This window comes from Ostrinia nubilalis, chromosome 1 (assembly GCF_963855985.1).
Source record: "Ostrinia nubilalis chromosome 1, ilOstNubi1.1, whole genome shotgun sequence".
NCBI lineage: Eukaryota > Metazoa > Arthropoda > Insecta > Lepidoptera > Crambidae > Ostrinia > Ostrinia nubilalis.
Genome location: NC_087088.1, coordinates 1,570,110 through 1,593,223, shown reverse-complemented (window position 1 = coordinate 1,593,223; position 23,114 = coordinate 1,570,110). Strand labels below are relative to the sequence as shown.

Here is a 23,114-nt window from a genome sequence, read left to right as displayed (position 1 = left end):
ACCTTTATGAGGTCATCGGTAGACCTTGTCGATGGACATCCCCTGCGTTTTCCAGTACGCGGCCTCTACTCCAGAACCTTGCTGCCTCATCGGCCACTATTTTTTTTAAGATTTTACTAATTAAATTAGCCCTTCGTACTAAGCTAAATATGCTTATATCACGAGTAAGCTCACCACAATATTATAGTCGAGCGGCGGCGGGGATCGAACCCACGTTCTCCGGATCACGAGTCAGCCAGTCCGACCCCTTCACCGTTCGGCTATCGTGGCTTATACAGGATGGATTTTTGTTTGCCACCTGAAGGGAAAGTACTCGTAATACTGTAGATAGAAAATTTTACTCAAAGAAAATATTCCTTAATTTAGGAAAAGAAATAGAACTGCATTCAAAAATTTCTAAAAATTTGCTTGCCACACCCGGGAATCGAACCAACTAAAATTTGTTAAATACACCCTGTATTTTTATTGAATCGATCGTTAGGGTTAAGTATAAGGATGAAATCTCTCTAACAAACTTGATAAATCAAATGAAAGGAAAACCATGATATCTTAAATTATTTTAATTATTTACAGAAAATTTTATAGTATGGTGATAAATATTAAAAAAAAATAGAAAAATTTGAATGCAGTTCTCTTTCTTTTCAAAAATAAAGGAATGTTTTCTTTGAGTAAAATTTTCTATCTACAGTATTAAGAGTACTTTCCCTCCAGGTGGCATTCCACCCTGTATATTAATGTTTTATGCATGACAAGGCAGGTATTGAGGCACCTGGTGTTAAGTGAGATGCAGTCCAGGATGTTTAGCTAAAATTTTGTACATCTCCCAGGGAAGCCTCGCTTCACCAAGAGCCTGGTGGACATGACGGTGGATGCAGGCAGCACGCTCAAGCTAGAAGTAGAGGTGGAGGGTTGCCCCGAGCCCAAGCTGCGCTGGTACAAGGACGGACGTGACGTCACCACCGACGCGCGCATCAAGATCGAGAGGGACTCCAACAGGTGAGGCTCGTTCAGAAGAACACACTGACCTGTAGGGCAAACATTCACAGATTACCAAGTGTCCCTTCCCAAGTAGCAATTGGTATTAATGGCAAAATCTTACTTGTCTTAACTCTATCTAGATTTACGCTTAAGCTAAAACCAAATAAACTTAGAATGGAGATTTTTTTCTTTAAGAATTTATATTCTTCATCGAGCGCTACTTAAGCGAATTAAGAATACCCAAAACCAAGTTAAGTATTCTTTAGATAATTTGGTCTTAAGTTATTCTTAGCTTAAGTTAAAAAAAACTTATTTTACTAAATTAAGATTTTTTGTATGCTCACTTAATACTAAATACTATAGATGAAGTATTATTTAAGTGTGGCAAAGTAAATGAAGTATTCGTAGATTTACTTAAGACTTTTTAAAGACCATTGTCCTAGAAATAGTTTTCTGAAGATTAAGTTAATTACTTTATTACTAGAATTAGTACATTTTGAGAAAAAATATACTTAACGGGACGATTTCGATAAAACAGGATCACGCCTATTAATTCAATGTAATGCACGCCCGCGGCGTGGTGCACAGCTTATTGTATTAATTTTTGATATAAATTGCGTGCGGTCGCCTGCGAACTAATTATGCTATTATAAGTAAACTCAAAATATGATTTACTAAAATAGTGTTTAAAATATTTTCGAAATTGTATGGTAAAGTTGGGTACAAGATGATAATAATATTATACAATGGAGAAGTTTCGTGATGTTGAAAACATTAGATTTAAATGAATGGAATTAAAACATAGACCAAAAAAAATTAAAGTTGGAGTTATTTTTGAAATCCATCAAGAAGTGGCTGAGAAATCAATTATTTAAATTACCTCCATAATATCGCGTGGAACTTAAACATACAAGACGGTACCGTGACGTCAGGCCACCTGTTCAAGTTTCAATCATCATGCTTACCACCTCTAACGCATTGTCGAGAATGACACTATAATGTCAAAGTCTTCTTTTTCTTTTTTATATGGTCAGGTCTTGGATGTGTCAAAAAAGTTTACACAATTTTACTAAGAAAGAATCTTGAGTGACCCTGGCTGAAAAATTAAAAACTATGTACTACATATTATTATATTTAAAAAAATGGATTTGTCAACAGCACTGGACTAGGGGTGATTTACTGTTTGTACTCCGAATGACTGTTGTGATTACACCGATCAAAATAGCGCGAATATTTGTAACTTTAGGGCACTATAACTTTTGTATTTGTAGAGATATTTTCATGATTCTTTCACAATTATTATTAGTTTTACTTATATTTTCAAAATTTATTAAAAGAAAAAAATTGGAAACTTGTTCATTTAACTAACTAGGTACCAATAGTTAGGTACTTTTAAAAAATCTTAACATAATAACTACCGAAAAATGTTTCTAATAATTGTAATCCACGCTTATTTACGCTTCTCATTTAATAAATTAGAAACACTGTGTGATTAAATTTAACAAAATTACAAATTGTTAAAAGTTCCATAAAAACAATGAAATAAAAACTTTTCACAATAAAATACGTCATGTGTTCATTAACACGGCAAAAATCATATGGCCGAATTCAATGAATTTAATTGCTCATCGCTGAGTATTGCAATTACAGAGTTCAAAGAATACTTTACGAAATATGAGGGTGGTGCAATTTACCCGCCAATACATTAAACCGAACTTTCCCTTATAATGTTATAACAAAACTAAAAACGTAAAAACCAATTAAAATCCTATTAGTACCATTTTCGACTTCCACACGGACAAAGTCGAGGGAGAAATCATGTAATTATTTAATAAGTTAGTAAATGAATTGTTCTCTAATGTATAGCAGCACCAATAATTTAGCAAGACTAAGACAGAATGAAAACTATCTAGTTTTAACTAAATAAAACTAAAGATCTACTTGATACCACATGCACGTAAGTAATACTTCATCAAGTGAATTTTAAGTGTAAGTTAAATCTAATGATTCTAAACGAATACTATGTAAAGTATAACTTGACTCAACTCTTTCTTTACTAAACTTACAAATTCAAAATCTTCTATACTCTTGCTACATTAAGACAAATTAGAATTACCGCCATTATGAGATATGTGTAACAAAAAATAAATCAGAAATTAACCAATACTATCATAACAAGAGGACATTTAAATTGAAGTACGTCTTTGTTACACTTTTTCTAGTTGCATAAATGTCTAATAACGTTTGCATAAAATAAAATTATATTTTATAACCTCAAAGTTTTCTTTATACAATACAATTTCCCAATATTTTATTGATCTTATTAGGTTTTTTTCAAGGCCCTCCTATTTTATGACATTATCTATTGATTTTACACGAGAAACCACAATGCGTTTTTATATATCCCATGCAAAAATGACATTCACAGTCTTTTCTAGACATAATATAAATTAGTTATTAAAATATTTAATCGCCATTTTCATTAACCTTTATCTAAAGTTAATTTAGTGTTAAAGATGACAATGTTTTCTAAATTAAGTTCCTCTTTATTAAAAAGTGTCTTATATATTTCTTCATGAAGTTAAATAAACATTCGCTGTAAAAATAATTATTAGTCTTAAATAAGTATTCAAGATATCTTCAACTCTATTTCCTTGTCTACAGTCATACTACTAGACATCTTATAGTACTTGTTTAGAAATTCTTAAAACTACACTCTTAATTAGGGTTTAATTCTGCCTTAAGCGTTGTCTTAACTCTGTCTCACTGATTTCCAAAGGATTGTGCCCTTTTTTGCTTACCATTGTCTTGGGGCATAACTTCAAGATTTCTTGAGTGCGACTATTGTCTTGGCCAAGACAACGACTGGAATTAGGCTACTAGTCTTCAAGATATCTTCAATGCCTTATGAAGATAATCTGTTGCTACTTGGGTTGGTTTCTCGTTCAAAAAAATACAGAAACTGTAGGAAAAAAATTCTTAAGTATCCCGTTCTTAATTCAAATCACACCATCAACCTCTTATTCTACTATAACTATTAGGAAAAAAATTCTTCAGGTCACTCTTGTCTTCTCAACTGAAGTCACCGTTTAGTTAAAACGTACATCTATCAAATTCGATCTTCAGATTCAAGTTCTTTTGCAATGAGGGCTACTGAATTAAGATCACTATTTGAGGCGACAACCTAATGAGTGAAAATGTAAATAGAATAGAATAGAGAGTATTTATTTGTCTCAAAACAGGTTTCATTTACAGTTTATCACAGTAGCACTCCTTCTGTTTTAGCACTCATCAGTTGTCGCCTCTGTAATACTCTGTATTAGCCAGCTGTCCGCAAATTTAGTAGCCTCCATTGATTCATTAGCCCTAAGATAATTTCGTCTAGCCATTTAGTTGCTCTGGAATCCCTTAGACTACATATCTCTGTCGAGCTGAATCACAATGAAAATAACGCCATTTCACAGATTGGAGAACTACCACCTAACCGTGACCCTTGTGAAGGAGGAAGATGGCGGCGAATACGAAGTGCGCGCCGAAAACGAGATGGGAAGCGTCTCTTCCAAGAGCACTGTCACCATACATAGTGAGTATTACTCGAACAACGAAGGAAACACAACGTTGAGACTAGGGCCATAGAATTCAAAATTGCAGTAAAATTATGAGGATGCATTTATTATTCAAATTATATTGATCAATGTTTAATTCTAGTGAAGTTTATAATAGAGAACTAGAGTTTACACAGGTTATACACAACACTTACACACACCTTTACACACAAACACACAACTATGGTAAAGTATATTACACTACACACTCAACTACATAGGTTCAGTGACCGCATCACTGAATGGCACTTCGCTGGAAAGAGTCCGGTAAAGTAGTAGTTTGAATTAACAGTATGAGTGATTAGTTACTGCATCATACCGCACGTTTTGTTGTGGTGTCCCTAGATACCATACAAATCTGGTCAAAGTTTACCCACAAGCATTCAATAGACTAGAATGCTGTAGAATGCACTTACGAACATAATGCACTGTGTCCCGCACTGATCATTTGTGTCGTCTTTTGTACCCCATTTTGATTGAACATTTTTATCATTGCCCTTTTTTCATTCCATCATTATAGCGAGAGAAGTTCATTCATTCACAAAAGAAAACATTGTCGAAAATGAAATCGAGGAAGATAGCAAATCGAGTAAAAAACTGGTAGAAGAGAAAGTGGATAGCGGAGAAAAGAAAAAGGCAGAGAAGGGGAAGACCAAACCAGAAGAGGCCGAGGAGAAGTCATTCTGGGATGATGTAGAGGAAGACGCTCTCAAAAAGACTAAGGTTGAAGATGTCAAAACACCAGCACCAGTCAAAGCCCAGAAGTCGGTGACAGAACCCGAAACTATTGAAGAGAAGTCCATTTGGGATGACGTAGATGATGATGGTCTTGCCAAGAAACCCAAGGTCGAAGAAGTGGACGCGCCAAAAGGGAACCAAGCCAGAAAATCTGTGTCTGAACCAGAGGTTGCCGAAGAAAAGTCGATATGGGATGAGAACCACAACGAGCAGAACAAACAACCCATTATTGAAGAAGTTGACACCGAACCCCAGGCGGGCAAGAAGACTCGCACGCAAGCCGAAGTTATCGAGGAAGTACCGATAGACGAGGACATCAAGACACCCAAACGTAAATCGGTTAAAAAACAGTCTGTTACAGAAGAACCTTTAAGTGCTGAAACTGAAGGTATAAACTCGTTTACCGCTTCACGCTTCCCTTCAATTAGCGAACAGCTTCTAGTCTGCGAGAATCTCACGTTTTCGCGTACACTGTTGCATGCTTCCGTGTTGTTAACCTTCCAAGTGTGCTTTGTTGTTTAGGCCGAGTGTTCGAAACAGTAACCACGTTCAAGACGGGCGACGACGGGTCGATTGTAATGTCTAAGGTCAGCAGCTCGCGGGCCCACGGCGCCATCATCACAGGTCAGTATGCGGCTTCCTCCTTCTCTTCCCAATTTTAACCTCATTTTTATCCTGATGGGGTGCCTACACTGTTACACAGATCAGCTCTACCGAAAGTCACTGGGCTATTTTATACATAGGTATATTTAACAAATCCAAATAATTTGGGAGTCAAAAATTATCATCGATTCTTAGCAATTCGACTCCAACAAAAGTTTTAAAAAATATTATATTTGAGCTGATAGGTAAGCCTCTGTAGGTACCCCTTTATACTAACCACCATCCACCAGATTGCTTAAATCTTCTAAGAAATAAATAGAAATCGTAACGCATTGACCACATCGCATGTCTAATCCAATCTTTAAATAATTGTTGTATCGAAATCAACATAATACTATTTTAACTGGTAGGTCCAGCCGAAACGCGCACTTTACACAAAATGACCTCCACTGCCGTTTATTACGATGATGATGACGAATTCGAAGGCAGGAGGATAATCCAGCCGACCAAACCTCACTCAACTTCCTTAGAGGTGGAAGAGATAGCCAGCCATAGTTATTTCTTAACTGATATGGGATATTACACAATACCTGACCACTTGAGGAGAGGAACGTACGGAATCATTGAAGAACCACAGACAGATTCTGAAGCTGACAATAACTCTAGATGCGGAAGACAGAGTCATAACAGAACAATCTCGATCATGTCAATGTCAGAAGACGAGATGAGCTGGCAGAGCTCACCACTCTCACGAGAAATCTCTATCGAAGACCTTTCTAAATCTATTTTCGATATCGATGATACAAAGAAAGTGTTCAGCAAAGATTCTTATGTACGTCAATCCTCGTTCAAAGAAGACTATTTCACTGATGAGGGCGACGAATCATTTATTGTCAGAGAGAAATCTCAAAAAGTCTACGAGAATGATATCACAGAGCGACTCATACATATCTCGAAGGAATTTGACGAAAACGAAATCAAATCTGTGGATGAGAAGATAGATGATGTTAAAAATAGAATTTATGAAGAATTAGTATTAGGGCCCTTGAAGAATTTAGATAATATAACGAAAGACGTGACCGAAACGACGGTAGAGAAAAAGAAGAAGCAAGGATCGAAATTGTTTATTGTAGAGGAAGAAGAAGTGGACGACGACTTAGAAGCGCTGTTGAGACGAAGTCAGAGACAAAGGAGCATTCTTGACGATATTCTGTCACACGAAGAAGAAAAAGGTAAATTTCAAGTCTATAAAGTATTACGGGGGACTCTTAACGAAAGAGGCTGGCATTTGATAACGTAACGCTACGCAATGTCGGTTTGGGGTAATGTGTTGCTTTATAAACATAAACTTTAAATTATTTTACAAATACTTAACAGTGATCTGTTGTTTTCCGCTTATGTACCGTCAGTTAAATTATCGAGTAACTAGGAAAATATCAGATCATCATCATTGACTAGCGATGTAGCATCATTGTACTTTACTAATGCTCTGTCGTATGTTTGTTTTAGCGCGCATGCGTAATAACATTCCCTTCTGGCATACTAATACTTGGACTGCCCCGAGACAGAGATATTAGAAGGATCGAGACAATCATCACATCATCAAGGTATACTTACCAAATTTTATATTTTTGCATGATTTATGCCGCATGAAGTTTTATATCTACGTTCCTAGTTTTTTGTACTATGTTGTAATCCATCGGAAGTGGTAAGTATTCACAAAGAACTCGACACAACTCTCCTTGTACATGTATACTCGGTTTTATTTCGAACAGGCGTATTGGTGAGTATCCGTCTCTTCTGCCGTAAGTTTCGATATAACTGCTGTATATTTTGCAATTCTATTCTATTCTACTGTGTTATCGTAAATAATAAAAGGTTTTTCTTTTAGGAGCTTCAGTGATCGCTTTCGTCGAGAGTCTTTCTATGTTTTTTTTTTCTTTCTTTTGTATATATTTTCCACATTAGGACAGTCCAATGAAAATCTGAATGTTTGCAGTTTATTATGGTGACATAATATTATTTTATATGATATAAATATTATAGACGATTCAGGATTATCTACGGTCATAAACTACTTAAAAGCATAATCATAAGAGCCTCTATTTTGCCTTTAAAGAAAATAATATTACATAATATTTTGTATACAGGGTGTTAGGTAAATGGGTATATGAGCCGAGACTAGCCCATGTTAACATACTCATATAAATACTATAGTGGTGTCAGAAAGTGGATATCGTAATATTAAATAAAAAATATTTTCCCATACAAAACTAAATAAATTATTATTATTTTAATTTTTGGACAGCCCTACGATCGCGCAACTCCCTCCTAGGTCAAACTTGGTCAAACGGTATTTCATTCACAAATTTTGACGCGAGTCGGCACTTTTATTATTACTTTTGAACCAATTCTTCACTTACCTCTTTTTATTGACTCTGCAAGCAATCCAAGGTATTCAGGGGGTAACACTTCACTCTAATCAGTCAAGCCCGAGAGCTTACCAGTACAACACGTACGCACACCGGTTACCACCAAAACCAGTTGTTGCCAACCTTTTGGCCGAACTTCTTTATATAATCTACTTATAATATACTGTCTCCTACAATATGAAGTGCGCGATGTGCAACTCAGCTTTCAACGATGGAGCTCAATGTGGGTCATGCAAGAGACATTTGGACTTCGCTTGTGCCAACATATCAGAAACAGCCTACCGTAAGCTACGCTCTGATCGTAGGGCTGCGTGGAGATGCCCTGCGTGCAAAAGTTCTTCGCCTCACTCATCGATTCCCGCATCACCTGAATCGGCATCTCTGGAGGTCATCCTCAACGAAATACGCGGAATTAAACTTCAGCTTACCAGCTTATCTACTCTCTTGGAGGATGTGAGGGCAATCAAATCCGAGATTGCTGACCTCAAGACCGCCTCTGAGTTTAGCAGTGCGAAAATAGACGAACATGCTGCGCGGCTGGCCACGGTGGAATCGAGTTTGCCTGCAGTAGCGCGTATCCAGGAGACTATTTCTGCAACCCAGGAGGCTTTATGCCAAGTAAAAAACGAGTCTTCCTCTAAGGAGCAATGGGCCCGTCTCAATAATGTTGAGATAAAAGGAGTGCCCATGAAGAAGGGTGAAAACTTATTCTCGGTTGTGGGAGCGATAGCTAAGAGAGTAGGATACGAATTTCCCAAGACGCAAATTAACTACGTGTCGAGAATACCTATCCATAACTCAAAGGATAAATCGATTATTATCTGCTTCATCAACCGATACGTCAAGGAAGAGTTTGTCGCTGCAGCTCGAGCTATGAAAACCATAACTGCCAATGAGATAGGCTTCAGTGGAAATTCTGACCGGATCTTCGTGAACGATCACCTGACCTCGGAATATAAAAAGCTCTTAACGAAGACAAAGTCAGCTTTGAAAGCTAAAGACTATCGCTACATATGGATTAAATATGGAAAAATACATGTCCGAAAAAATGACACATCGCATGTGGTAGTTATACATACGGAAAGCGATTTAAACAGGCTTGTATAGACTGTATCTTATTTTGCTTAATTTTAATTTATTATTTTTACACTGCCAATACTTATATTTTTAATATGTTATTGTGTTATTCAGATAATTTTTGTTTAAGCCCATGCACTTTAACAAACATTATACTCTCCCGCCTCAGTAATGCTAAAATGTTTATAACCTCTGCCTCGCATATTACTCATCCGCTCGCCTACGCCGAGTTATCGCCTGTCTATTGTGCTATGCGCTTCTGGTCATTATTGCGTAAATATCCCAGCGATGAACCGCTATCTGTCCCGCTCGCACTGGCACCTCGCGCGTTCCGCCGCCTGCTTTGCCGTAGTTACCGAATAACTGAGCTTTGCGACTTTAATCTATCTTTGTTTTTTAACTATTGCTACCGGTTTCGCTTACTAACTGCCTACGGAATAAATTATCGTCCGCTCGCTATTATTCACCCGGCGTATTTACCAGTCGTAAATCTATGCTTTTACTTTGATATTATATTGTTTTTAACTAAATTTGTAATTAAATTAAATGAATGCAAGTAATATAGCAAATGGGAATGGAAATATAGTATTTTACTACCAAAACGTACGCGGGCTTCGATCCAAAACTACAACATTTTTCCGTAACTTATCTTTGGCTAATTATGACGTTATCTTACTGACAGAAACATGGTTGTTAGACGGAATATCGGACTCCGAACTGTTTGACAACCGGTATATTGTATGGAGGCGCGATCGTGACTACGTCCGGACGGGACAGGGTCGCGGTGGTGGTGTGCTGATAGCCACACACAGAGATCTTTGCGTTTCACCTCAGCCTCAATTCCACTCCTCAGCTGAGGATTTATGGGTCACTTTACTTTTTGATCAGCCAAATAATAAATCGTTAAAGTTGCACTTATGTGTACTTTACTTATGCAGCCAAAACTTAGGTCACTCGTTTTCTCAACAGCTATCAAACTACTTAGATACTCTAAATAATACTGTAATGAACAACTCCTTAGACAAGTTCTTAGTTGCTGGCGATTTTAATCTGAGTGGTATTGGTTGGCTGAATAATGATGATGGTACTTTTTCGCCATCTAACTGTAAAACACCGGACGAGCTACTGCTTGTGGATGAATTAAGTACTCATAGTTTTTGTCAATATAATGGAGTGATTAATAAATTCGGCAGGTTACTCGACTTGGTGTTATCGAATGAGTACGTGTCGGTAATTGAGTGTGATGATCCACTGGTACCTATCGATCCCCATCACAATGCGATTACTTTCTCCATGTCTCTATTGCAATTTAACAAACTTAAACCGGCTGCATCTTTGTTGTATAGGTATGGTAAAGGTAACTACACCGCAATGAATGACCATATTTCAAGGATTGACTGGGAAGGTGAGTTTCTTGCTAGGTCACTCGAGGAGAGCGTTGCGTTTTTCTATGGAACATTAGATGAACTAAAGAATAAATACATACCGTCCGTAAACGCTGTCCACAATCGACACCCTAAGTGGTATTCGCCTTCTCTAATAAAAATAATAAAAGAAAAACGTAAGTTCCTGAAAAAATATAAAACTTATAGAAATCGTTCTGACCTAGATTCTTATAATGTTCTGCGCAAAAGAGTGAGAGACCTAGAACTAGTCTGTTACCAGAAGTACATCTCTTTGGTCGAAGATTCCATTGAAAGCAACCCTAAGCACTTCTGGACATTTATTAAGTCGCGACGTGGTTCTAGTGTTATCCCTAGTAGTATGACATATAATGCAACTATGGCTACTTCTGGCGTAGGTATATGCAATGCATTCTCATCGTTTTTTCAGTCAACTTTTCTAAACTCAAATACGAACCGAACTACCTCAGCAACTGGCTTGTCTCATGCAAACGGCACGGCCGACATTTTTTCTATAGAAATTAACCCACGATTAGTCAAGAGGCTACTTTTAAAATTGGACCCTGCTAAATCAGCCGGTCCTGATCTCCTTCCAGCTCGTTTACTCATTCAGTGCGCTGAAAGCTTGGCGATTCCAATTTCTATGCTTTTCAAAAGATCTCTTCTTGAAGGTTTAGTGCCCAACTTATGGAAAAAGGCCTTTATTACACCTGTCCATAAAAGTGGATCCAAGATGGAAGTAACTAATTACAGGCCCATATCCAAGCTCTGTATAGTTTCGAAGGTCCTGGAAAAGGTTGTCCACGATCAGGTGTATGAGGCTTTAAGAAATTCTTTTAGTGATTTTCAGCATGGTTTTCTGAGAAAGCGCTCGACCGTGTCAAATCTTGTCTTGCTTAATGATTACTTAACCCTCAATATGGATAATGGTGAGCAGGTTGATGTAATCTATACGGACTACAGCAAAGCATTTGATCGAATCGATCACAACCTTCTTCTGAACAAGCTTCAAATGATTGGAATCAGAGGTGACCTTCTTAGATGGTTCGCATCTTATATCTCAAATAGATCTCAGGCTGTGGTGGTGAGCAATTACATTTCCAGCTGGATACCCATCCCTAGCGGCGTTCCTCAGGGATCTTTACTGGGCCCGTTGTTGTTTGTCATATTTGTAAACGACATTAACTCTTGTCTGCACTCCTCCCGCCTTCTTTGCTTCGCAGACGATATGAAAATCTACTCCACAATTGCGTCGGAACGGGATGCTGCTGCCCTGCAGGCTGACTTGTCACGTCTGGTTGAATACTGTAAGTTCAATAAACTGGATCTCAACCCCTCCAAATGTTCTATTGTAACTTTCAGTCGCAAGCTAAATACTAAATTGTATCCATACCTTATGGGTGGCCAAACTCTACAGAGGAAGACATCCATTCGCGATCTGGGAGTGATACACGATTCCAAACTGATTTTTGATGACCATATAGATAGCATAGTAGCTAAGGCGTCAAGGGCTCTCGGTTTTGTAATGCGTAGCTCAGTCTGTTTTAACAAAGTAAAGACACTTAAAATACTATATTGCACATTTGTGCGTAGTCACCTTGAGTATGCGTCACAGATCTGGAACCCTAGGTACCAAACATACGTCTCTCGCTTGGAGAATATCCAGAAAAAGTTTATAAGGTTTATCTGTTACCGTACCAGATCACAGTATAGTTCGTCGGACTACTCTAACATCTGTAAAAGGCACCACATCCTTCCTCTTGCCATTAGGCGTGAAATATCTGATATCACATATCTTATAAAAGTTATCACAGCTGAGATTGACTGCTCTGAACTCCTAGCTAACATTCAATTTAATGCTCCAAAAAGAATTCTGCGCAATAATGATCCACTATACATCCCCAAGGTAGACTCTAACTACAGGCAAAATAGTTTTCTCTGGCGGGCGAGTAGGAACTTGAACGAATTTGTGAAGGAGACTAACATCGACATATTTTGTACTAGCATTGCTGTGGCGAGGAGAAAGCTAGGCGACCGTTTTTTTAAGGACAGCTAAATTGTTTTTCTGTTTGGCAATGTTTTCCAATACTTTTTATTTAGGTATACATAGTATATTATAGTAGTGTAGTACGTAGTATGTAGTAACCCTGGTGCAAAGGCTCACTAAATTTTTTAAATTGTTTTTACCTGTGGGAACCTATAAGTGGTTTACTCGTTGCCTATCTTATGTCATTATTACACACTGTAAAACCCTGGTTTTCCTAAATAAATAAATAAATAAATAAATAAATAAATTCACAAAACGAATCGCAACACATCTATCACATCAATCCACTCACTTATTCACCTTCCCACGCTTTCAAGTGGTCGGGTAGGTTCTTGTAGTGAAATCCTATTTTCAAGAAGGGGATCTCCGGGTCTCCCTTCGGTGGTATGGTGGTGTCGATTCACCCACCCGCGAAAACATTAAGATACAAGGCATCGTGGAACGGTAGGTCTCCCGGACATAAATCGTTCATCACACTAAAGAAGACACAAACAAAGTCCTATTGCACCAACACCACTCAACACACATCACCATAATTTCACTGTATATCCGTCAACAACAAAACATCGCAACGAACGCAAATTATTTACTGATAAAATAATGTAAACAAATAAACATGGCCGCATGGTGCGATGGCGCATGCGCGGTGCAACTAGTGCGGGGTCATTATTTTTTCCATAAAATCGGTAATCGATATTGATATTACAAAAAATCGATTAAAATATCAAATTGTTTGAAAACCATCTGAGTAATCAATAGGAATGTCTTAAAATCAATTATCGATTAATTGATAGATCCTACCTACCTGAAATCGCTCATACTATCGATGGGTCTAAATTAGTTTAACGATACCATTGCATTGATAGAAGACATTGAAAAAAAAAAACAACACAGTTTTATTTGGTAAATTAAGAAAACCGTAATCTGCCATGCTTTTGGAAATGTTTTAGCTAAATTTAAATTTGCGATAAACGCTGTTATTTTTCTTAGAAAATATGATATTTTATTAACGATAGTATGAGTGATTGGGTGGCCTTTCGATAGGCTATTGATAGACAATCGGCAAGACTACTGTACTGACCAACTGGATTGTAATTACGGCACTGTAATTACGACACTTTGACCTCAGACGACTCGACCTTCATTAGTCAATCATGAAATGAAAACTTAACCCCAACCACAATTAATGGCACCTAAATTTATTATTTGTAGAAAAAAAATCCTTCAACGATTTATTATTGAACACGTGAAAAATCTTAATCGATTTTTAGCCTTCAATGTCACCTCCTTACACATCCTTACTCCTGCGCCGCGATGATCTTCCGACTCTTTCTTGCAAGTGAAAGCCGCCGTGCGATACGTCTTGCGTCTCACTCGCACTACACGTGCCGGTCCCATTGTAAGACCTTTCGTTGACCTTCAAAGATTAAACAGTGCGTTGGGCACATTTCTTTAATGCCTAAGGTTTTTTTTCAATGGTGTCTTATTTTTAGTTAAGGTATTTTTAGTACACAATATCGTGATTTACGATGATAAAATTTAGATGATTACCTACAATTTCTCATTTTCCTTAATCAAAGTTATCAAGTTTAATGATTCGTTCCATACATTTCAGCCGAATGACGTCCACAATGAACGGTCCTGATTATTCAGTTTATTTGAATAAGTAAGTTACAGTCAATGAAGTAAAATAATTCTTGACCACTTTGTTTACTTTTACTTATCCAAAATCCAAATCGAATCAAATAAGGTAAGGGAGTATTTGTCTTGTGCTAAATCTTTTTAGATGGACTGATTTTCCTGGGGGATTGCTTAAGGTTTTTGCCTCTCAGAGACAAACTTTTAGGCAGAAAATTATAATGAATTCTGTCATTTGTTTTATCTACGCTAGTTTGTCGTACTATTAATTTTCAGGGGTGTCACGACGCAATTTGGCGACAAAAACTGAATCAGCTGATTACTCAATAATGGTACCTTTCCCAGACTTTCTGACACCACTATAGTATTTATATGACTATGTTAACATGGGCTGGTCTCGGCTCATATACCCATTTACCTAACACCCTGTAGATGTAAAAAATTAAATTCTACTAAGCATTTTCTTTTCAAATAAAGATCATAAATAAAACAGATCTTGAGCCAAAACTACATCATCACCTCAATTATTGCAGCACCCCCCACAATCAAAGACAGCTCCATGTCGGATAGCACAGCGTTCGAGTCTTTGCCTCTGACCTACACGGTTGAGGTCAACGGGAATCCCGCGCCTGCTGTGCGTTGGCTGCACGACGGCAAAGAGGTCAAGCCCAGCAAGAGAGTACAGATCACAAACGACGGCGGTCTGCATAAACTGGTCATAGACAAGGTGGACATGAAGGACGCCGGGAAATGGGAGTGTGAAGTGAGCAACGATCTTGGCAAGAAGGTGCAGCAAGCTCAGCTGAGTGTGCAACGTGAGTTGAAGTACTTGTGTAATGCTTAGTTTACATGTTTTAAAAAACGTGTCTCAGATAGAGTATAACGAGCACCCTTCAAATAACCGGGAAAAAACTATCCTGTTTTTCCCAGGGTCTCAAACTATCTCTTAAATATTGATTATCGAGTTTTGAAAACAAGTTATCCTTAATTTTTGCTTCTAAATTGCTTCATAACTGCGTCAAATCATACCTACTCAGGTAACAGAAATCATAGTGAGACAAGAAAATTCTCATCGCTGCAACTTCTAGAATCATCTAATCATCTTATTCATGATAGATCATAATATTTACAAGCTTTTTTTTTCGCAGCTGCGAGTGACTTCCGCAAGCCAATCTTCACGAGCCCACTAGAAGCCCAACGCGTGATGCAACGCGAGCCCGTCACTCTTCGTGCTGTATGCACGGCTGACCCACTACCGCACGTATCCTGGTTGCTTGATGGACGGGAACTGGTCCCCGATGCGACCTTGGTTGCTGATGTGCAGTCCACGCCCATTGATCACGGCCTGAATGAGTGCGTCTTCACGCTGAACATCCCTACTGGTGAGTTATACATAATATTGAAGCGCAGCGAGTGATATAGCGTGACCCACTGCCTCACATGTCCTGGCCGGAAGAAAGAGAGCTGTCACTACGCTAATCGCTGAAGTAGAGACCACACCCATGTAGCTTGAAACTAGATAGGCAAATGAGGGTTTTCGCGAATGAAAGATCCGCTAGATGGCGGGACGTGGATGTGGGGTCTGACTGCTGCGTGATTGGTGGATTTTGACATATCTGTCAATGTCATGTCAAAAATAACCAGTCATGCAGCATTTGGATCTCGAGTCTACGTATTTCCATCTGGTGGATTTTTCATTCGCGAAAACCCACATTAGAAGTTTAGTTGTGCAGAGGAATTTTTCTTTTTCTGTTATTTGGGCCAGAACACTCCAGACGATTGAATACTCTTTAAGGTAGCACTTTTCAGATTAAAATTTTCTAATTTTTCTCTACAAATCTCTACCTATCTATCTGTCTATTGACCCACACTGTATGTCAAAATCCAGGTCGTCACGCCGACACGGGCGTGTACACGATCCGTGCCAAGAACGAGTACGGAGTTGGCGAGAGCTCGGCGCGGCTCGACATCTTACTGCGGCCTGAGATCGAGGGGCTGCATGACGTCACCGCTGCGCCCTACGAGGAGACCACTTTCATCGCCAACGTGCGCGCCAACCCTATCGCCGAGGTTCAATGGTGAGTGCTGTGGTACTCTCTGTTAGGAGGACACATCGAGGGGCTCTGTGACGTAAAGACCATGTCCTTTGAGGAGACTACATTCATCGCTAGCGTGCGGGGCAACCCTATTGCTGAGATTCAGTGGTGAGTGCTGTGGTACTCTCTGTTAGGAGGACAGATCGAGGGGGTTCGTGACGTCACGACCATGTCCTTTAAGGAGACCACCTTCATTGCCAACGTGCGCGCCAACCCCATTGCTGAGGTTCAATGGTGAGTGATGTCATACTGTCTGTTAGGAGAACAGATCGAGAGGCTCCGTCACGTCATCCAGGCCAAGAACGAGTAAGGTAAAGGCGAGAGCTCAGCGCGGCTGGACATCCTGCTGCGGCCCGAGATAGAGGGGCTGCATGACGTCACCGCCGCGCCCTACGAGGAGACCACCTTCATCGCCAACGTGCGCGCCAACCCTATCGCCGAGGTTCAATGGTGAGTGCTTCATACTGTCTGTTAGGAGGAGAGTGCTGTCATACTGTCTGGTAAGAGGCCAGATCGAGGGGCTGCATGACGTCACCGCCGCGCCCTACGAGGAAACCACCTTCATCGCCAACGTGCGCGCCAACCCCATCGCCGAGGTTCAATGGTGAGTGCTGTGGTACTCTCTGTTAGGAGGACAGATCGAGGGGTTTCGTGACGTCACCGCCATGTCCTTCGAGGAGACCACCTTCATCGCCAACATGCGAGCTAACCCTATCGCTGAAGTTCAGTGGTGAGTGCGTGATATTCTGATCTGTCAGGAATGCATTCTCTCACTAAAAATTTTACGAGAACAACCCAGTTGTATATGGAAAGTTATCGTGACGGTACAAAACAACAGCCCGCAACAATTTCAACTTTAAATTGCTTGGGTCTTGCGTACAATTATTTTGAAGCACCTAAAACTGTTCTGAATAAAGAAACGTTTTAAATTACCTGTCTAAAAAATATAGGTACGGCTACTTTAAGTTTTAAACAGGTAATATGTAGCGTCTCGAAAACGACGGCTTCACACACAAATGCAAAATAAACTAATCTCCAAACCCTTTCAAACCCTCAGGAGCAAAGACGGCCTAGTCATCAAGCCGTCCTCGCGCTTCGAGATCTCCGAAGACAAAGCAGCCGAGACGCACTCGCTCGCCATCAAGAAGCTGGGCGTGGACGACGCCGGTGTCTACGCCATCACCGCCAAGAACGAGCTTGGAGAGACCGCTATGCAGGCCAAGCTTACCATTCACAGTGAGTGTCTTCTGATCTTCTGCACTGTTGCTTGTTCGGAAAATTATTCATTTTGGAATGTAACAAAAATCTTCCCCCTTAGATGAAGTTACAAACCCTACTTCTGCTAAATTCTGGTACCCTTATTCATAATAATGCAAACAGTTTCATTTGCCTCCTGTCACATAAAAAAAAAACAACTTATTAAACCTATTTTAACAACTACACTCTTTGATCTCGTTCTTACTTGGCGCTGTCATCATTTGATAGAAAGTGACAAAACGGTGCAAAAGTTAAAATAGGTTTATATTATGCTGTTTACCTTATTATGAATAAGGGTATTGATCTTCTGCACTTGTTGGGAACAGTAATTTAGTATAGTTCCAAAATACTGAACTGTCCTATGCATGACATTGACAGTGGGGCGCCACCGTCAATACCGGATCGCTGGTTCCGATTTTTGCCATGTTGGAAACCATATAGTTGAACGATGGTAGCGCCCCCCCGTCATTGAGTTTGGTGGGACAGTTCAGCGTGGGTCATCTATAAGATGTATTTTGGAATGCATGAAAATGATCTGCCAAAGTTACAATCGTGACAGTTTTAATTTCAATTTAAGAAGTAACTTCGCCCGATGAACCAATTTCGAAATTAAAACTGTCATGAATATTACTTTATCTCATTTAAAACAATTATATTTTAAATTTGTTTTTAATTAGCAAATACCAGAATATAATTTAAAAATCGATGTTTAGATCATGGTTTGGATTACAACTGTATTCCAATAAATTCCCTTTTCACACCCTTAGCTGGCGAGCCGATATTCGTGAAGCCTCTCCAAAAGGAGACTGTGAAAGACTACGATGACGTCACTCTCAAAGTGCGCTGTGACGGTGTGCCCAAACCCGACGTACTGTGGTACAAGGACGGAGAAGAAATCGTTAATGATGATCGCCATACACTTACTACAGAGGTGGAGGGACAGGTCAACAGCGAACTGGCCATCAAGCACTTCAACGCTTCGGATGCTGGCAAAGTAAGTCAGATTCAGATTCCAATTTTTAGTATGTAGGCTCAGTTGTTTATAGCACTTAATGTCATAGCATGCTATCAACCGGAAAGGGATCAACACCGTATCGCCTTTCCGAGGCATTTACGGTACAGTACGGATAAGTGTACGTTGCAGTACGGAGTTTCATACAAAGAATACTGACTGCCTCGAGTTGATACGGTTACGATCCGTTTCCGGGTTGATAAGTGTCGTGCTTCATCCTTTATACGTTCCAAATATAGCTTGCCTTAACAGTACTTTTGGAGGTTTTTTTTTTTATAAAAGACAAGGCAGGTATTTGACCGCAATCGCACCTGGTGTTAAGTGAAATGCAGTCTAAGATGGTACATACATACATATCTGCCCTGTAAGTACCTATTCACTCTCGCCTTGAAAAGGCCCGGATTATAGTGTTCAGGAAATACAGCAGCAGGCAGCGAATTCCAGTCCCTAGATGTTCGCATTATAAACGAGTCGTCGAAACGCCTAGTGCGAGCTGGTGGAATGTCAACAATGACGACATATTTTCTGATGCTGAGAAGAAGTGTCAACAACTCGCGACTTAGGTCCCTATTATGAAAGGAACTACTTCAGAACTTTATGTCGATATTGACTACAATTTGAACGCAAGAAATTTTGCTAACGATCTACACTAAGTTACTCTTTTCTTCCAGTACAAGGTCCGCGCAGTAAGCTTGGCGGGCGAAGCCGTTTGCGAGGCGGAGATATCTCTCGCGCGCGCGTCGCCCGGCTTCGTCCACAAGCTGGAGAAGCAGAAGGACGTCGACGAGGGCGAGCCGCTCGAGCTCAAGTGCAAGGTGGACGGCAGCCCCATTCCTGTTGCTAAGTGGTAAGCCACGCGCACAGTGAGATACTATGCTAATTAGTATACAAGTCACGCCCACAATGAGATGATGGTCAAGGTCCCCTCAGTGAGTCTAGTGCGCGGGGCTGTATGTAAGACGGAGATATCTCTCAACGTGCGTGACGCCCGGCTTCATGCATAAGCTGGAAGCAGAAGAGCTCAAGCTCGTGCAAGTTGAACGGTAGCCCCGTCCCCGTCACCAAGAGGTAAGACACGCCCACAAAGGTCAAAGTCCGCGCAGTGATCATAGCGGATAAGGTAGTGTGCGAGATCTCTCTTGCGCGCGCGTCGCCCGGCTTCGTCCACAAGCTGAAGAAGCAGAAGGACGTCGACGAGGGCGAGCCGCTCGAGCTCAAGTGCAAGGTCGACGGCAGCCCCATCCCCGTTGCTAAGTGGTAAGCCACGCCCATAGTGTTAGCCACAGATATAACGCTAAACATAAATAATATAATACAGAGTGCGAGGTGGAGATCTCCTTAGCGCGCGCGACGCATACTTCGTGCACAGGCTGGAAGCAGAAGAACTTGAGCTTAAGTGCAAGGTGGACGGCAGCCCCATCCCTGTCGCCAAGTGGTAAGCCCCGCCTACAAAGAAATACAATGCCCAAGTGGTAAGGCCACGCCCACAATGAGATCATGGTCAAGGTCCGCTCAGTGAACCTAGCGGGTAAGGCAGCATGCGAGGCTGGCGTAGGTGGAACTCTTTAGCGCGCGTGTTGCCTGGGTTCATACAAGTGCAAGATCGACGGCAGCCCCATACCCGTCGCTAAATAGTAACTGACAGTGAGATCTAACACTCAGCGGTAAGCACCATGCCACGCCCACATTAAGATACAACACCGGTTCAAGGTGTCAAGGTCTACATGGTAAGCCTGGTGGATGAGCCAGCGTGCGAGGTTGTGATCTCACTCGCGCGCGCGACGCCCGGCTTCGTCCACAAGCTGGAGAAGCAGAAGGACGGCGACGAGGGCGAGCCGCTTGAGCTCAAGTGCAAGGTCGACGGCAGCCCCATTCCTGTTGCTAAATGGTAAGTCACGCCCACAAAGAGAATGCCCAAGTGGTAAGGCCACGCCCACATTGAGATGATGGTCTAGGTCCGCTCAGCGAGCCTAGCGGGCGAGGCTGTATGTGAGACGGAGATTTCTCTCTAGCGCGCGCGACGCCCGACTTCTTGCATAAGCTGGAAGCTGAAGAGCTCAAGTTTAAGGGCAAGGTGAACGGTAGCTCCATCCCCGTCACCAAGAGGTAAGACACGCCCACAAAAGTCAAAGTCCGCGCAGTGAGCCTAGCGGATAAGGTAGTGTGCGAGATCTCGCGCGTGTGACACCCGGCTTCGTCCACAAGCTGGAGAAGCAGAAGGATGTCGACGAGGGCGAGCCGCTCGAGCTCAAGTGCAAGGTCGACGGCAGCCCCATCCCCGTCGCCAAGTGGTAAGCCACGCCCACAAAGAGATACAATGCCCAAGTGGTAAGGCCACACCCACAATGAGATTATGGTCAAGGTCCGCTCAATGAGTCAGCGGGTGAGGAAGCATGCAAGACCGGCGTAGGTGGAACTCCTTAGCGCGCGTGACGCCTGGCTTCATCCAAGTGTAAGATTGACGGCAGTCACATACCCGTCGCTAAATAGTAAGCTACGCCGACAGTGAGATCTAACACTCAGCGGTAAGCACCATGCCACGCCCTCAATATGATACAACACCGGTTCAAGGTGTCAAGGTCCACATGGTAAACCTGGTGGATGAGGCAGTGTGCGAGGCGGAGATATACATCGCGCGCGCGTCACCCGGCTTCATCCACAAGCTGGAGAAGCAGAAGGACGTCGACGAGGGCGAGCCGCTCGAGCTCAAGTGCAAGGTGGACGGCAGCCCCATCCCTGTTGCTAAGTGGTAAGCCACGCCCACAGTGAGAAGATGCTCAAGGTCCCCTCAGTGAGTCTAGTGCGCGGGGCTGTATGTAAGACGGAGATGTCTCTCAACGTGCGTGACGCCCGGCTTCATGCATAAGCTGGAAGCAGAAGAGCTCAAGCTCGTGCAAGTTGAACGGTAGCCCCGTCCCCGTCACCAAGAGGTAAGACACGCCCACAAAGGTCAAAGTCCGCGCAGTGATCATAGCGGATAAGGTAGTGTGCGAGATTTCTCTTGCGCGCGCGTCGCCCGGCTTCATCCACAAGCTGGAGAAACAGAAGGACGTGGACGAGGGCGAGCCGCTTGAGCTCAAGTGCAAGGTCGACGGCAGCCCTATCCCTGTTGCCAAGTGGTAAGCCACGCCTACAGGGAAATACAATGCTAATTAGTACACAAAGCCACGCCCCCAATGAGATGATGGTCAAGGTTCGCTCAGTAAACCTAGCAGGTGAGGCAGCATGCGAGGCCGGCGTAGGTGGAACTCTTTAGCGCGCGCGACGCCTGGGTTCATCCAAGTGCAAGATCGACGGCAGCCCCATACCCGTCGCTAAATAGTAAGCTACGCCGACAGTGAGATCTAACACTCAGCGGTAAGCACCATGCCACGCCCACAGTAAGATACAACGCCAAGTGGTAAGAAAGCCACGCCCCCGATGAGATGATGATCAAGGTGAGCCTCGCGGAAATTTATCTGGCGCGCGAGACGCCTGATCTGGGTTGTCAGATAGTCAGGATTTGCTTTCTAGTTTTCTTTGAGGTTCTGCTCTCACCTGAAATGATGATGACATGTTCCATTTTCTTTCTCAGGTACAAAGACGGCGTGGAGCTTCCCAAAGACGACAGCCGCGTGAAGCAAACCGCGCTGCCCGACGGCACCATCAAGCTGAGCATCGAGCGCGCCGAGCCCGCCGACTGCGGCGCCTACAAGCTGGTCGTCTCCAACCCGCACGGCGACCAGGCGGCGCAGTGCGCGGTCGCCGTCAACCGTGAGTGTGCCCTCTATATGAGTGGTTCCCAACCTTTTCTAGGACTAGGAACCACTTTGATTTCTTTATTGTTCGCAGGGACCATTTAAAAAAAATCTGTAAATAAAGAGATACCAAACAGTCTATCTAAAACAAGCATTAATTAAAAAGAGGACATCTTCATTTAGAAAGTCAAATACAGATAATCTCATGATAAGTCCATCGCTCGCGAAATTTAAAGTTGTTTGCAGACCATATTTTATCCCCTGCGGACCGCCGGGGTTGTCCGTAGACCACACACTGTTTGGGAACCTCTGTCCTACAGGATACAAGACTAGAGATTCGTTAAGAGATTTCTCCATTTACCTTGATCTTGTGTGGTTTCACATCCAGTCACCTGCGACATATCAACGCGCAGCCATTTCAGCCGCATCTATGAGATATCTATTTTTTTTTAGACGATACTTCTGCTGTTAATTGTCAGCAATCTTTTAAT

General features: G+C 41.6%; 1 protein-coding gene across 1 annotated transcript in view; it reads left to right on the top strand.

The window, feature by feature from the left end:
* The window catches only part of LOC135076957 (obscurin), a 155,442-nt gene that overhangs the window by 86,898 nt on the left and 45,430 nt on the right, over window positions 1-23,114 (top strand). Inside the window, exons 24-37 of the mRNA XM_063971487.1 lie at window positions 828-996; window positions 4,443-4,561; window positions 5,104-5,709; window positions 5,844-5,945; window positions 6,335-7,156; window positions 15,055-15,336; window positions 15,670-15,903; window positions 16,410-16,599; window positions 16,799-16,851; window positions 16,935-17,067; window positions 17,675-17,853; window positions 18,642-18,868; window positions 19,558-19,733; window positions 22,461-22,639. Coding sequence (XP_063827557.1) covers window positions 828-996; window positions 4,443-4,561; window positions 5,104-5,709; window positions 5,844-5,945; window positions 6,335-7,156; window positions 15,055-15,336; window positions 15,670-15,903; window positions 16,410-16,599; window positions 16,799-16,851; window positions 16,935-17,067; window positions 17,675-17,853; window positions 18,642-18,868; window positions 19,558-19,733; window positions 22,461-22,639 — 3,471 coding nt within the window. The remainder of the gene's footprint in view (window positions 1-827; window positions 997-4,442; window positions 4,562-5,103; window positions 5,710-5,843; window positions 5,946-6,334; window positions 7,157-15,054; window positions 15,337-15,669; window positions 15,904-16,409; window positions 16,600-16,798; window positions 16,852-16,934; window positions 17,068-17,674; window positions 17,854-18,641; window positions 18,869-19,557; window positions 19,734-22,460; window positions 22,640-23,114) is intronic.